The sequence below is a fragment of the Pseudoliparis swirei genome, chromosome 22, assembly GCF_029220125.1.
Source record: "Pseudoliparis swirei isolate HS2019 ecotype Mariana Trench chromosome 22, NWPU_hadal_v1, whole genome shotgun sequence".
Classification (NCBI taxonomy): Eukaryota; Metazoa; Chordata; class Actinopteri; order Perciformes; family Liparidae; genus Pseudoliparis; species Pseudoliparis swirei.
The window spans coordinates 16,455,037-16,472,520 of NC_079409.1; the positions used below are offsets into that span (position 1 = coordinate 16,455,037).

Below are 17,484 nucleotides of genomic sequence, written 5' to 3' on the forward strand. Positions count from 1 at the left end.
TATTTAGTGTAAACATGCCTGGGAGAGAATATTTGCATATATACCACTGTGTGTGTTGGGTTAATCCGAGAGGACGATGCTACCTGCCAAGACGCCAACGCGCCACATCAACAGTTGTTGCTCTAAATTAAGCTGCTTAATTATTGCAATTAAACTCTGTGTGGTGTTTGTTCATGGGTTATAGTGTGTAAACGTGTGAGTCTGTGAGTCGGGGATTGAAGGAGGACTTGTGTGTACAGGACTGTCTCAGAAAATTAGAATATTGTGATGAAGTTCTTTATTTTCTGTAATGCAATTAAATAAACAAAAATGTCATGCATTCTGGATTCATTACAAATCAACTGAAATATTGCAAGCCTTTTATTCTGATTTATTGCTGATTATGGCTTACAGCTTAAGAAAACTCAAATATCCTATCTCTAAATATTAGAATATCATGAAAAAGTATACTAGTAGGGTATTAAACAAATCACTTGAATTGTCTAATTAACTCGAAACACCTGCAAGGGTTTCCTGAGCCTTGACAAACACTCAGCTGTTATAAATCTTTTTTTACTTGGTCTGAGGAAATATTAAAATTTTATGAGATAGGATTTTAGAGTTTTCTTAAGCTGTAAGCCATAATCAGCAATATTAAAAGAATAAAAGGCTTGCAATATTTCAGTTGATTTGTAATGAATCCAGAATGCAAGACATTTTTGTTTTTTTAATTGCATTACAGAAAATAAAGAACTTTATCACAATATTCTAATTTTCTGAGACAGTCCTGTATGTTTCTTGATACGTGCGTTCATGGGTGTGCGTGCGTGTGTGTGTGTGTGTGTGTGTGTGAGAGAGAGTTATTTCCTACATGCCTCTGGATAAAAGCAGCAAGACATTTCATTAAGAGCCGTTGAATACAATTCTCCAGAAAAATGTTAATCTTTAAATAACGTCTCCATATTGGACAACCTTTCTTTATTCATCAAATGTGTCATGCATGGATTGCTGGCATTACAGTGTAAACTATGTTTTTGTTAAACCATCCTTTCAGTAAACCTCTAAATGGTAGTTGTTGAAAATATAGCAACATTTGAAGCTGGCAAATGGTTAATTGCTTTCTTCATAAAATATGTAGTTATTCCACCACATGGAGAAATTATTCAAATGCCATGCACTATTTCAGTCTCCCTCTACTTCTCCCAACACACAGTATCTCCTCTTGATCCATACAGATATTCATTTTGTCTTGGGGTGTGCAGGAGGTTTACTGTGAAGGCAGAAAGCCAGAGGGGGATTGGCTGATGGGGCAGGACAGGGGAGGGGCTAATGTGGTTGAAGGTCAGACCGGCCTTCGAGTCAGTGACTCTACGACAGTGTTGCATTGTGAAACATCGTAATATGTGGATGAGCTGGGAGTGATCTCTGCATGTGATGAAGAAATTAATCCGACTTTGCTGATTGCTGTGGCGTTACACTATTTTGAAATAGTTTCCTAATTTAATTAGACATTTTATTATGTGATATTCCAAGCTGTGTATTTAGAACTATTGTTTCTCTAATTGCTCTTCAAATGGCCCTTATAACAAGGAATATATGAATGGTTTACTTTTCTACATATATATATATATATATATATGTATATACACACACACACATGTATATACAAACACACATGTACATGTGTGTTTGTATATAGGGTCAAGTTTAATAGATTACAGATTAATGCACATGAAGATGATCCTATTATACAGCATTACATCCATATTTTTTCTTACACAAAGCAACACACAGTTGAGCATTTGTATACATTAAGCTGCAATGATGCATGAGGGGGCGGTTGTTCATATTGGAGGCACTAGCTACATATCCAAACTAGCATTTTAAAGTCTACTAGCAATCCAATAAACTTAAAATCACCAATATTGTAGTACTGCACAATTTCCAAGACACTTACAGGACATGAAAGTTAAAATACCGACAACAGTTTATGTAGATAAGCTTGAACTCTGCTTAAACTGTTCGCTCTCTCTTTCACACACTCTCTTCTACATGCGTGGACTGTACCATGCTAAGCCATGTGTTGACTCGTGTTATGGAAAATGGGGTTTAAAGGCAGTTTAATAGGATCATCTCAAGGTTCAAGGTTCAAGGTTTTTTATTTGCCATCTGTGCCTAGACCAGCAGTCCAGACACATCGGAATTATTTTTGCAGGGTTCTCCGAGTCAACAGGTACAAAACAAACACACTATAATAATAATAATAGTAACCGTAATAATAATAGAAATATGAAACATATTTAAAAAAACACTGTACATAGTGTGGTAAAGTTTATGCAGTATTTACAGTATTAACAGTAATAAGTAGGCTAGTGCTGTACCTAGCTTGTAAAAGGAAAGAAGGAGGGGGAGGGGACAGTGATATGGGGATATTGCACATGTTCAGATGTTGGGGGAAGGTTGTGTGGGGCTATTGCACTGATTGTAGTGTTGCACATTTTTCACAGTTTCAAGGAGTGCCTCTTTCTCAGTAGCTGTGTTGTGCCATCAGTCTGACTGTGGCAGGGAAGAAGCTGTTGAAGAAGCGTGTCCTGTGGGTGACGATGCTGTCCGCTCGGCTGTGTCTCAGGTTGTATGTGCAGTGTTTGTGTCTGAGCAGAGAGTGAGCTGGATGAAGTGAGTCTCCAATGATTCCCTCTGCTCTTTTCCGACAGCGCTGCACATACATAGAGTCCATGGACGGAAGTTGTGTCCCTGTGATCCTCTCCGTGGTCCTTATGACTCTTTGCAGAGCCTTCCTCTCTGCCTGTGTGGTGTTTCCATACCACACAGTGATGCCTGCGGTGAGGATGCTCTCTATCAGTCCTCTATAGGCCTGGGTGAGAGGGCGATGGTTCAGACCAGCTTTCCTGAGCATCCTGATGAAATAAAGCCTTTTCTGGGCCTTTTTCACTGTGGCTGTGGTGTGAGGAGTCCAGCTCAGGTCAGATGTCACCTGCATTCCCAGGAATCTGTACCCGTCAGCCCTCTCCACCTCAGTCCCTTGGATGATGAGAGGCTGTAGAGGGGGAGGGTTCTTCCTGAAGTCCAGTATTATTTCCTTGGTCTTGTTTGTGTTGAGGATGAGGTCGTTCTCCTCTCCATAGACCAGGATGTTGACTCATCCCCGCTCCCCTTGATGAGCCCCAGGACGGTGGTGTCGTCGGCGTATTTGATGAGGATGGTGTTGTCCTGGGTGGAGGTGCAGTCATCATGGGTGTACAGGGTGAATAGTTTGGGGCTCAGGCAGCAGCCCTGTGGGGATCCTGTGCTGACTGTGAGCTCGGTGGACACCCGTCCTCCCATTCTCACCACCTGGGGTCTTTCTGTCAGAAAGTCCAGAATCCAGTTGCAGGTGGGAGTTGGGACGCCGAGGTCTGTCAGCTTCTTGATTAGTTTTCCCGGGCGGATGGTATTAAAGGCAGAACTATAGTCCAGGAAAAGCATCCATCTAATCTATAATCTGTTAAACCTTATAGCCTGTGGCAGCCAATCAAAATGTATAAACATGCCAAAGAGATTTAGATAACAATGAAGACTGAACCGATGTGTAGAATGTGGCTAGAAAATCTGGTGTGTGAATGTGTGATCTATGAACACAATCCACATACAGTGCGGATTTATGCTAAAACACACATGCACGGAAACACATGCCACTAAACATACACCAGAATAATAGTATTGCATGTTTGGGATATAGAAGCATACATTATAGATCTTTTATAGAAGCGTATGTGTGCATGTACAGTCTCTGAGCCAGAATGTACCAACTAATGGAAACAAGCGTGACATGAAAATGTGTGGTCATGGTGTGCTACTTGTGTGTCTCATTTATAATTTAAAACCCCTTTTCCATTTCAACAGTAGCTTTTACTAACGCTCCCAATCACCTGAATCAATTGGTTCTGTTATGCTTCTTCAAAGCAGCCACTGCAAAGACCTCATCTCTCCTCCCACTCTCCCCATTCTCTTATCCAGAGGCGGAGCGGAGACACGGGCCATGAGACATTATATGTGTGAACACTATAGTGATATATAGAGGTCCGCCACAGGATGAGCTCGTGCCATATTAAGCACTGCCGTTTATAGTCAACCGGGAAATGATATCATCCTGGTAATGATGAACGCATGCAAACTATAATTTTTTTTACTAAACTTTAAATCAACATATAGTTTCATCTCACCACGTAGGTATGACTGAATGCAGGTCTTTATCAGGACAACTAGAAAATACAATAATGAGGATCCCACTTTTTTGTGAATTCCCAATTGTCTTAACCCTTGTGTTGCCTTCGGGTCATTTTGACACGATTCAATATTTAACCCTCCTGTCGCCTTCGGGTCAATTTGACCCGATTCAATGTTTAATGTCGGTGTTCTTTCGGGAGTCAACAAACAAACATAAAGTACCTCACACTTAAACTTGGAAAACAATATTAATTCTAATAATTTTCTGGAGATTTTAATAGCTGGGGTCATATTGACCTCAAGGGTAAAATATGTTAGTAAATATAAAGGTAACAGGAGGGTGAAACATTGAATCGGGTCATATTGACCCGAAGGTGACAGGAGGGTGAAACATTGAAGCAGGTCAAATTGACCCGAAGGCAACACAAGGGTTAACTGGATTGGTGGACATAAGCAACACACACTAAAGACACCAGTTTTCTTTACTTTTCATTTATTTAGTTTTGTTGGGATCCTTTGTTTGCTTTTTACTTTTTTGCTTGTTGACTTATGAACGTGAACAAGACATTTAAGAGCCCAAAGTGGCACCATTGGAATAGTAAAACAAACAAATTCTTCATGTAGTGATGCTTTTTGTATTGTAGTACTTATTTTGTGTGGATGTTTTATGTTCACTATGCACCTATACACCAGAACAAATTCCAGGTAGGTGTAAACCCTACTAAGAAACAGACAACACATCCACCGCACTCAACACTTTGTATCGGTTTAAGTTGGAGACCTCGCATTTGAAAACCTGTGAACGCACACATAACACACCACAAACCAACACTTGGCAGAGAGTTGGAGTGATGATTGTTTGATCTACGTCTCTGGCACTTGTCAAACATGCCGATGGTGTTATTCTCGGACAAAGACGAATGCAGCTTAGACATACACACAGCTGTTGCCGCTTGTGTGTGCTCCCCTCCCTTCCTACCTCCTCACCCATCAAGAGCCCCACACCTAAAGGCTCCAACCACAAGCAACGCAGGTTGCACTCTTTATTCTTGTATATTCATCATTCATGTCTTCCTGTCCTGCCCTCTTTCCATCTGCCGTTTTGAACCCTCCTCCCTGTGCTGTGTTTGCACTGCTGTGTCGGGCTTCAGTGAATGTTAATAGCTTTGAGGCAAAGTCCTGCTCTCCACCCTTGTTTACAACTGCTCCGACATCAAACTTCATTATCAGGTCACATGGAAAAACGGTTTAGGGGAAGGGTTTGTTATCTGAACACAAGCGGAGTGGAAACTTGCCACGGTCAATTTGATAGAAACTACTTTTAATGTTTCGCTTTATAACAGCAACGACACATTATCAATGTTCAGATTTTATCAAGATGTTGAAATTCTTCTTGCATTGTCTGGATTGACATCAGGGTCAGAGGTCAGGGCCAGGTAAAAAGGCACATATTCAGTATCTTGCTTGCTCAAGGGTACTTTCACTGGCCACATATTCCTTATTTACTAGACCACCTTGAATTAAATAGAATCCCACATATTATATTAGGTTTTCATAATATGGTGTTTGGTCCACCATTAGGCTTTCTATGTCGGCTAAATGACCTTCATTCCCCATTAAATTATTCAGATTTAAAGCCCAATAATAAAAGCAAAAGTATTGAGTCTTTTATCAGATGTAATCACTTCTCTCTGCATTATACTCCTGCGGTGATGACGTTTGTTTGTCGAAATGTCTCGACTGTGCACATAGCAAAGCCAGAGGAAGCATCTGTGTCGTGTGGAGCAGAGCATTTCCTGATGAAAGGGCCTCCTCCTCTCCTCTCTTTTTGGCCAACAATAACACCATCGGCACACCTGATACAAAAGGGACAGAGAAGCAGGTCAAAGGGGTACATTACTGGGCATGTTATTGAGTTAATCTGAAGATCTATGTAGGATGATGGCCTTGGGTAAACACCTGAGACTTTTCCGAAGCGTCACCCTGTTCAAAATATAATTAACACAGGTCTCACAAGATGAATTTCATAGCACAGAACAAAGCTTGCTGGGTTGGCAGCATTATGTGTGGAATTGCAGGAATGTTGTTTTGGAAGGAACCAATTTAGCTCCGATGCCACTTTAATGCAGGACTGGCCCTGAATCCAGAGACCTATTGGCCAATATTGTTCTGGGACCGAGCTGTGACATCGACAGTGATGCTGCCGGTATCGTGGGTGTAGGAATACATTCACTCCCGGAATGCCGATGATGCAGGCATGGGTTAGACCTTGGCAGCTGAATTGGTATAATTCACTCCAAACATGCTGACATACGCTGCCCTGGGAATTTGCTGTCACCACCCTCCTTCAGGCTAAAAACATGAAGCACAGAAGCAAATCCGCCAAGGTAGACATGTTGCTAAACAGAGACACACTTTCATAAGACATCAATGGTAGCATCTAGCATGTCTCTGCAAAGAGCTTGACCTCCAGTGAAGCTCGTAAGTTGCCAACAGTTGACGGCTAGCTCCTATCTAATGCTAAAACAGAGCCGACAATGCAAGTCAAATCAATTGAATGAGATAATAATTAATAATAAAAAAAGAACCATTGAATTAATAAGGCATGACTTGGTATTAGAGCGAGGTGGAATATGCTTTTGCGTAACTGCACACTGGCACAAATGAAAATAATATCCTGAATGCGTTTGTGTGTCGTGTGTGTTAGTCCTCCGATCTGATCACGTGTGATTGATCGATGGTTTTAATGGTGCTTTTAGACGGGGCTGGCTCCAGACATCATTAGTGCATCCTAATGTCAATGATGATGAGCTTTGGAAACTCTTTGACTCTGGACAATTATACTGTCGTCATCTTCAATCTATTTGGCCTATGCATGCCGTTAAAACATAGTTCGACTTTCTCTCACTTACACACACGCACACACGCACAAACAAACACACACACACACACACACTGTCCAATTAGCCACACACCATCTTTACTCTGAATGACCACATGCATCTCTCTGTCTGTCTCTGCGCAGCTAACGATAATGAAGGCTGTGTGGTCTTCTGTGTGTATGTATGCGTCTGTGTGTACCCCTGCAAGTGTAAATGCATTTGTGTGCGCCTGCATGATATGATATGTCGTACTCAACCATTTCCAGACCTTCAGCCAAATGACAGTTCGATCATTAAGCTCTAGCAGCGAGCGTTGCTCTAATTTAGCATGAAGCCGGTAGTTCGTCTCCTCGTGCTGTATGTGACCTTCACACTGCACGTTTAAAGGACTGGTCTTTGTAATACTTGTCAGTGACTGTCATGAGCTGGATTCTGCCAACGCCTGTTAGGCAATGACAACAAGAGACTCCTAAAGGTAATTAATTGATACTACTTGAGAGAATCTGCTATGATGTTGGGGGAGGTAGGGCCTGGCCAATGTGGTAAAAACATGATAAAATATCCCATATTGATCAATGTGTCCTCAGGGAGGAGCCTGGGAAGATGTGTAAAGAGTATTCTGATAGAAGCTGAGACCTGAAAGAAATCCGGGTTCATTATTACTGAAAATATAGATTAGTTTAAAACATTGGAGAAATAAATCGAAAATATGTTTTGTACAAGAAATGAGTTGAGCTTACACTCAAATGAAATTTAAATGATTACAGTTTGTAATCGTTTGTGTTCCAAAGGCAGGAAACGATAAGAGCGACAGAGCACTCAGCTCCATGACATGGAGCAGTTTGGAGGCTCCAGAGGACAGGCTGCGATCTACCTCAGTGTTTAACGTCCTGTGGAGAAGCTCCACTTTGATCAATTGTTGACAAAGTGAGGCTCACTTACTGCAGAAGTGTCTTTTCGTGTCATCCTTAAACAATACAAGACTTGGACAGAGAACTCTGCCTCAGGCGGTAGGTTTGGAGTGAAATAAGCAAAGTTATCCTGAGGTATTTTGCATTCGAGTTAAATGTAGAAAGCTGTGTTGTCGAACACGATTATATTGACCATCAAAACAGGTGTGAGTCAAATAGCTCCTCAGGTATCGGTCGACAGGCTCTCCACAGCGGTCGGTTAGGTCATGGTGAATCCAATCAATGGAGAATTAATGTGAGATTATAAAAATAAATAATAAATGTAATCGTAGCTGGAGGAAGAGTCAACAATGCCCTCTTTGGCATTGTAGTTAGTATACGCCAGTCACCATAACAAGACTGACGTGTCTTAGTATCTGCATGCGGGTAGAATCATTACCTTCGCATTGAAAATGCGAAAGGTTATGTTTTGATCGCCGTGTATTTATTTATTTGTATGCGTGTTCCTCGCATAACAAAAGAAGTTTTAAACCGAATCGCATGACATTTGGTGGGATGATTGGTTATTATCCGGGGACTATTTGATTCGATTTTGGGATCGATCGGGTCAAAGGTCAAGGTCATGAAAAGGTCAAAATCTTCTTTTTACCCAATTGGCATGCAACTAATTCCAAAATGTTCATAATTCAATGCCCAATCTTGTGATATGCGAAGGTATGCGCTCTACCGAGTGCCCGTTCTAGTCATCTTAATGATTTGATTGCTTGGTTAAAGTATGTGTTGAAGTTCTTTTGAAGCGGTTTGTGTGACTGTGGCTCTTAAGGCTTCCTGCTTTTCCTGCTACTCAGTTGCTTTTCGTCCAAATAAATTACTTGTGCTGCTTGCTACCGGAAACATAGCACACATAAGTAGCTTGATGAGTTCTACTCCAGCATGTGGGAACTATTTCCCATATATTTGGGTAAAGTAGACGATGAGAAATCGTGTCCTGATAATTGATAAGAACACAATGTCATATCAGTTGACAAATACGACTTCCAAACTGCCGAGCATTGATGCGAGAATGCTAAAGTTTAAATTTGTATTTGTGTTCTTTGTCTGTTTGCAGAGGGAGTGTGTGAGATCTGGTTGACCAGTGAAGACACAGGAGCGTATGGCAGAGACATCGGGACAGACCTGCCCACTTTGCTGTGGAGGTTGGTGGAGGAGATTCCTGAAGGAGCCATGCTGAGGCTGGGTATGACCAACCCTCCATATATCCTGGAACACCTGGAGGTATGCACAAAGATAATAATACATCACTGAGAAAAGCTAACTAAAATACTTTGGCACTGCTTTCCTTTTCATTGTTTAGCGCGTGTCCCTGTAGTCTCTTGTACTATTGTACTATCTCTTTCTGTGAACAAATAATATATTGCTTTGCCTAGATTTAATAAACTAAATTCCTTTCTGTTTTGCTTACCAAGCGGTTTAGCTGCAGCGCTCATACTCCATTCATTAGTCCAGTCCATTCGCTTCTCTCCCTAATGAGTCAATTAAGGACCATTGTATCCTCTTTAGCAACCTCATTTTATCACTCATTATTGTTTTCCCTAATGGAACAATGGACATTGTTATCCCTTCTCGCTCTCTTTTCTTCTTTCTACCCCTCTCTGTGGAAGAGAGTGGGCCATGTCTGTATGTATTTTTCTTTTTTAATTGTTTCTGGAAGTATTTAGGTTGACAACATCTTCAAACATGTTATCATTATTTTGCACTATAAGTGGACAACGGGCATCTGTGGTCTCTCTGCGGTCTTTCTGCTTCCAAGAACAAATCAACTTGGAGAGCAGGCAAAAAAAGGAAACTGAATGATAGAATGATTCATCGAGGACTGAGGAGATATCTATTGAAAGATGGCCTTCATGTGTTCAAATGATTTCATGCTCGTCCACGACTATAACCGCATGTTTGTAAAAAATATTGTTTGCTGAAACTTAAAATGGGAAACTGAGTGTCCACAGCTAAGTGGAGTGGTATACCTCAGGGTTCTTTCTCCAAGGGAGAGGCCAGGGGATTCAACTGAACCACACTTTCAAATCCAAGCGGCCACATATGAGCTCCTTTTGAGGAGCGAGTCTCTTTGTTGAAGCACTGAAAGTGCTGCGTCTCAAAGCCTTGTTCATCCCACTGGAGTTTGTAGGCCTGACTTTACTTATTTAATGGGCACATTCATCTCCTCCTACTGGAGCTTTCTAGAGTAATAATTCAACTTTGAAGCAGCATCATAAACAGTTATGGTATGCCTGCACATTGGTCTCCAAAGGTGTCATATGCTAGTTATTAGTTATGGCTGGATACTAACGAAGAGAAACATATTAATGTGTGTAAGCACAGCGTAGACGGGTGAAACTGGTAACTTTGAACTTTAACTTTTATTTTGTAGTTATATTCTGTAAGTCTATACACCTCTAATATGTATCTATATTCACTGCTAAATAATAAGTAGTGAATTGTATGGAACTTGTATGGAGTTTTGATTATGACCAGACATTAACCTTTCATATGAATAAGTCCTACATCGGTTGAACATTTGTCTGTGCTGCATCATATGCATATCTGCTCTGATATCTTTGGTGTGGTGAGGTAATAAAGTTGTGGAATGGCCGAAATATTTAATTGTTTGCCACCTACCTCATCAATAGTGCTCTGGATGTGTGCATTTAAAGTGGCATCAACAGGATACATAGAAAAGGGTCCTTACAAGAAAGGAGTGACATTGAAATGGGGAGATTGTAGGTTATGGTGATTAAAAACATAATTTAGGGATATTTCTGGTGTATTTATTAACATTTTAAACCATCCAGTACAGCTTATTACAGCACATTATTGTGTTTGCCTATGAGCATTACCAATCTGATTCTCAAGGAAAAGCATTTGGATGGAATAGAGGAGACAGGACGCATGAAGGCTGAAATATGATGATGGTAACCTAGAAAACTACAACGCAACTTTTTTTGTAAAAAAACTATGTAAAAAGAAGCCAGTGAAGTCCACAACAGATGTAATTTTTGGATCAAACAATCAAGGAAGATTGGAGATAATAGACGAATGAAATGAGGGCAGAAATGGAAGAAAAAAAATGGGGATGAAGGCCCGGGGATAGAGACGAGGGCTAAAAAGGAGTCGGAAAGTGCTGTGGGAAGCAGCAATGGAGGTTGTAATTAACCAGGGGTTAATGGAGGTGGCTAATTGTCCCCCACATGTATAGGTAGGCTTTCTGCTTGGCTACATTACAATTAAAAAACCACCCTCCTAATGATAGGGAATAACAATTAACTGATAATTAGAAATATACTAGGACGACACACTACAGTTTAACTTGGGGTGTGTGTGTGTGTGTGTGTGTGTGAATAAAGAATCATTTCATATGCTACCAGCCTTTTCATTGTCAATGTCCATTGAATTATATATTTTTTTGCTTTAATTCCTCAGTCAATTAACCTACATAAGGAAAGATAAGAGTGCTCTTCTTTAACTTATCATTGTCATGTGTGCCTCTTGCCTCCCATTTACCCCTTTATGATCTTCTATCTCTTCACTCCTCCCCTGCCGGCCCCTCTCCACACTATTCTAGTTCTTTTGCCGGGGCGGCTTTAGCTCAGTGGGGGGTAGGAGGCCCGCCCTGCAGACAGTTGGGTTGCGATTCGATCTCCCATCCCATTAGTTGCAAAAGTCAAGTCCTTGAAGGCACACTGAACCCCCCTTCCCTTCGCTTGCTTCACGCCACCCTGCTCCACTGCTCCTTAATAACTAAGGATGGGTTAAATGCAGAGAACTAATTAAAGGGGGGATTAATAAAAAGTATTCTACTTACTCTAACTTTCTATACACTTTCAATGATTGTTAACACTTAACAGAGAAACTTCCAGAATGTCTTACTCTTCCTTGAGTCTCAATTATCAGTAGTGTATCTCTCTCTCTCTCTGTGTCTATCTATATATCTATATATACACTACTTTTCAAAAGTTTGGGATCACCCATATGGAGGACTCAAAATTTCGTGTAAATAATTGAATCCATGAAAACTCACACTTTTATTTATCAAATGAGTTGCAAAATGTATAGAAAATATAGTCAAGACATTGACAAGGTTAGAAATAATGATTTGTATTTGAAGTATTAATTTTTTTCTTCAAACTTTGCTTTCGTCAAAGAATGCTCCTTTTGCAGCAATTACAGCATTGCAGACCTTTGGCATTCTAGCTGTTAATTTGTTGAGGTAATCTGTTGAAATTTCACCTGCGACAAGTTGGATTGGCTTGATGGGCACTTCTTAGCTGCTCCCACAACAGCTCAATGGGGTTGAGATCTAGAGCATACCAGCTCTCAATAGTTCTTGCACAATTTGGAGGTGTAGCACCAAAATTACCTCCACTGTCATGCTTGACAGATGGTCAGCAAATGTTCTTCCCCAGACAATTTCGTGTTTTCCATGAAAACTCACACTTTTATTGATCAAATGAGTTGCAAAATGTATAGAAAATATAGTCAAGACATTGACAAGGTTAGAAATAATGATTTGTATTTGAAGTATTAATTTTTTTCTTCAAACTTTGCTTTCGTCAAAGAATGCTCCTTTGCAGCAATTACAGCATTGCAGACCTTTGGCATTCTAGCTGTTAATTTGTTGAGGTAATCTGTTGAAATTTCACCCCACGCCCTTCCTGCTGCCACAAGTTGGATTGGCTTGATGGGCACTTCTTGCGGACCATACGGTCAAGCTGCTCCCACAACAGCTCAATGGGGTTGAGATCTGGTGACTGTGCTGGCCACTCCATTACAGACAGCATACCAGCTGCCTGCTTCTTCCCTCAATAGTTCTTGCACAATGTGGAGGTGTGCTTTGGGTCATTGTCCTGTTGGAGGAGGAAATTGGCTCCAATCAAGCGCTGCCCACAGGGTATGGTATGGCATGGCGTTGCAAAATGGAGTGATAGCCTTCCTTATTTAAAATCCCTTTTACCTGGTACAAATCTCCCACTTTACCAGCACCAAAGCAGCCCCAGACCATCACATGACCTCCACCATGCTTGACAGATGGTGTCAGGCACTCTTCCAGCATCTTTTCACCTGTTCTCGTCTCACAAATGTTCTTCTGTGTGATCCAAACACCTCAAACTTGGATTCATCTGTCCAGAACACCTTTTCCAATCTTCCTCTGTCCAATGCCTGTGTTCTTTGCCCATACCAATCTTTTCTTTTATTGGCCAGTCTCAGATATGGCTTTTCTTTGCCACTCTGCCTGAAGGCCAGCATCCCGAGTCGCCTCTTCACTGTCGACGTTGACACTGGCGTTTGGGTACCATTTAAAGAAGCTGCCAGTTGAGGACCTGTGAGGCGTCTATTTCTCAAACTAGAGACTCTAATGTACTTGTATTCTTGCTGAGGTGTGCACCGGGGCCTCCCACTTCTCTTTCTGCTCTGGTTTGAGCCCGTTTGTGCTGTTCTCTGAAGGAGTAGTACACACCGCTGTAGGAAATTTTCAGTTTCTTTGCAATTTCTGCATGGAATAGCCTTCATTTCTAAGAACAAGAATAGACTGGCGAGTTACACAGGAAACTCCTTTTTTACTGGCCATTTTGAGAGTCTTATCGAACCCACAAATATGATGCTCCAGATAATCAACTAGCTCAAAGGAAGGCCAGTTTTATAGCTTCTCTCATCAGCAAAACAGTTTTCAGCTGTGCTAACATAATTGCACAAGGGTTTTCAAGGGTTTTCTAATCATCCATTAGTCTTCTAAGGCGATTAGCAAACACAATGTACCATTAGAACACTGGAGTGATAGTTGCTGGAAATGGGCCTCTATACACCTATGGAGATATTTCATTAGAAACCAGACGTTTCCACCTAGAATAGTCATTTACCACATTAACAATGTATAGAGTGTATTTCTGATTGATTTAATGTTATCTTCATTCAAAAAAACAATGCTTTTCTTTGAAAAATAAGGACATTTCTAAGTGATCCCAAACTTTTGAACGGTAGTGTATATCGCTCTATCTCTCTGTGATCCTTGCTTTAACTCCCTTTTCTCCTTCCAGTTCTTTCTTTTCTGTAATTTCACATATTCTTCTCGTCCCAGTAACAATGGTGTGATGATGATTAGGCCACATCTTTGAAGTAGATCCATCCTTCATCTTAAGTAAAGGCCACATTATATCCTGCTGTCTATTCTTTCGAATAACACCTGCACTTATGAAACAGCAGCACACTAAATGGCTGTGATTGAAGCTCCACTTCCCTCTAGAAGATCACCTTCTTGCACACATGTTCACTCCGAACAACACTTTTGCACTGTCTCCCTCTGTCACACAAGAACACACGATTTATTTCTTGTGCGGCCTGCTTTTTCTCGACAGGCTCATAGCACCATTTGCTGATTGGAGTGGTTAAAGGCACAATCGCTTCTCACAGGCCACTTATTTTAGTTGATTGCATCACGCGGTCAGTGGACATTTTTACTTGAATAGCTGCAAGTAAGAATGTCTCGAACAATGTTACCTTTTTAATTTTACATTGTTTCCCTTCAGACTTTATATTTGTGAACTCAGCATTTAAAAAAGGTGTGTGTGCGTGTGCGGGTGCATGTGTGTGTGGATCCTGGCTAACTTTAGCAGGAAGTAGAGATTTGTGTCCAACTTGATCTTCACTGATTAAAGCTATTGTTCGGACCCCACTTGGTCCCAATTGCTCTCCATTCCACTCACGATCGACTGGGGGAGTGCCCGTCACAGCTGTATCTAATTATCGTCAACTCTGGTGCATGACCAGGTCTTTAAGCGTCAGTGGATACTCGTCGTACGAAGACTCTGAGGATAAAGACCTACGAGTCTTTCACTGCTCATCCAGAATGCAGCAGCTCCACTGGTCTTCGGCCTAAATTCACCCACACCACTCCTGCGCTCCCTTCTCTGGTTACCGGTGGCTGCCGGCATCCGCTTGAAAACATTGGTTCTCGCGTACCGTGCGGCGAACACATTGTCTCCTGTCTCCACCCAGGATATGGTCAAGCCGTACACCCCAGCCCGTTCACTCCGCATGGCAACAGCCAATCGACTTGTGCCTCCGTCACTTCGAGCTAACCACTCGACAAAATCAAGATGTTTGCTGTCCTGGCTCCTCATTGGTGGAACGAGCTCCCCACTGACATCAGGGCAGCAGAAGGTCTCTACGTCTTCCACCAGAAACTAAAAACACATCTTTTCCGACTATCTTAAATAACAACAGATTAGCACTTCAGTGGCACTTGAATAGCTCTTATTCATGGTATGTTGTAGTTTGGCTTATGTTACTTTCTTGATTCTTGTTGTTCTGAGTTTGTACTCATGGTCGAAAGCACTGATTGTAAGTCACTTTGGATAAAAGCGTCAGCTAAATGACGTTTGTGTGTGTGTTTGTGTGTGTGTCTGTGTGTGTGTGTGCGTGCGTGCAAGCATTATTGAATCTAGCATGCTAGCAGACTCGGTAAATGAGGTGTGAAAGTAGCCTCCTCGTACGCAGCAATCAGTCAGGCTGTGATGAATGAAATTGCAGTCGTCCATTAACCGTCGTCCACAGAGCTCATTTCAGATGGACTGAAGGTACAGCCGATATGCCGCTCACGACTCGCCACAGTTAGCTCCATTTGACACTGAAGTGTTGCAAGCAAAGCAGGTTTTGATTTGGGGGGGTTTTCATCTGGCTGCCAAGAGAATGTTGAGCAAATTCAAAATCGCAAAATGCAGAATCACAAAATGATTGAAGTGGGACATGTCATGGACAGCATCTGTAATTATTCTTCCACAACTTATTTTGTTGTTTGTTTTTAGCAGTAATTATTTATCTCCCTCAGTGTCGCCGCATTCTCGTACTGCAGCTACTCATTTGGCTGAGTTCAGTGGTATTACAATCATTATCGTCAACTCTGGTGCATGACCAGGTCTTTAAGTGTCAGTGGATACTCGTCGTACGAAGACTCTGAGGATAAAGACCTACGAGTCTTTCACTGCTCATCCAGAATGCAGCAGCTCCACTGGTCTTCAGCCTAAATTCACCCACACCACTCCGCTCCTGCGCTCCCTTCTCTGGTTACCGGTGGCTGCCGGCATCCGCTTGAAAACATTGGTTGGCAATGGACATTCTTCCACATCTTCTTTGGTTTGTTTTTAGCTTTTCATTTCAGTTTTTGTTTCTTCCCATTTAGTCATTAACTGTCCACAGAGAGTGAGAGATGTGTGACTGTTCTCAGTTGGATGAAGCCGCACCGGGCCTTGAGAAGGTTGATAACGAACACAAATAGCTGCAACCAAGCGAAAACTCCATCATCTGCGTCGGCTGATATCTTTCATAGCCAAGATCCAAGCTTACGCACTCTCACTTACTCACAATCTCTCACCTTCACACTCAGATGTGCACACCAGCACAGCTGTATGGGCACATACTTAGACACACCCTCTCAGACCATTTTCCTTTTAATGAAGCCTTGGGGAGCCTCTTCACATTAGAGGCCTAATGTAGCATTCTGTGAGGGAGCCGCTACCAAATGGATGCTCATAGGGAAGCTGTTCGCATGTCCCTCTAAATTGGGAGTCCCGACTTACTCTGGTACATTTTATTTTCTAAATTATCAGGGTACATTTTGACTTATATGATGGCTGCTTATTCAAAAACAATCTTTGTTGTTACTTTTTATTTTTAAATAATAAAAAAAGGTTAAGATGTCAATAATGTCAATAGAGTTAACTGAATTATCTGTTAATGTAATGTAAGTGACTGAAAACTAACTTGGACAGCCATTACAATGCGGCGACACTATGAAAACACACAGATGCTTATTACTGGTGGTAATACAATGGGATTGTTTTTCTCTGTAGCTGACAACAGATGATGCACACAGCACAACGCAGTGTGACATGCACTTAATTCCCCCTTTACAGGGCAATGCATAGATTACATTTGTACTGTGTGAGGGGCTCGACCTACTCCACAGGGAAAATCAAGTGCAGCCTGAAATGTTTGAAATGTTAAATCCCACTGGGAGCTCAGTTTGTCAGTGTGCTGCTGAATACTCCTCCTGCTGACTGTGGCTCACACATAGGACCTGAATTATTATCCTGGGAACGGCTTGTAGCATCATTTTTTCTGCAGACTCCCCTGGGTGAACCCTGCTAATACTCTGTATGTTTGGGTTTGTGTCTATGTCTCTGAGTGTGTGTGAATCCAGACAGGTGCTACTTATTCTGGGATGCCTTTAAATGTTTAATGGAAGCAGACTGAAATCTATCTGCGTGTTTGAACTCATAGAAATCCATCTCTGTCTGTGTGTGTTATTGTAATGCACTCACCAATGTGTCCTTATCGTATGTATAGGCAGTTATTAGCAACAATCGGACATCTTAATCCAGACAAATCGGCGGTTACCCCTCGACCAGTTCAGGCCACCTCTTTCAGGAGGGTCGGTC

The 17,484-nt window shown here is 41.6% G+C and overlaps 1 protein-coding gene across 2 annotated transcripts in view; it reads left to right on the plus strand.

Moving 5' to 3' along the window:
• Window positions 1-17,484, plus strand: part of cdkal1 (CDK5 regulatory subunit associated protein 1-like 1) — a 230,079-nt gene that overhangs the window by 111,275 nt on the left and 101,320 nt on the right. For both annotated transcript variants that reach the window (XR_008835463.1, XM_056444982.1), the window contains exon 9: window positions 9,108-9,274. Coding sequence is in view for 1 of the 2 variants with exons in the window: in XM_056444982.1 (XP_056300957.1) it covers window positions 9,108-9,274 (167 nt within the window). In the remaining variant the exon portion in view is untranslated. The remainder of the gene's footprint in view (window positions 1-9,107; window positions 9,275-17,484) is intronic.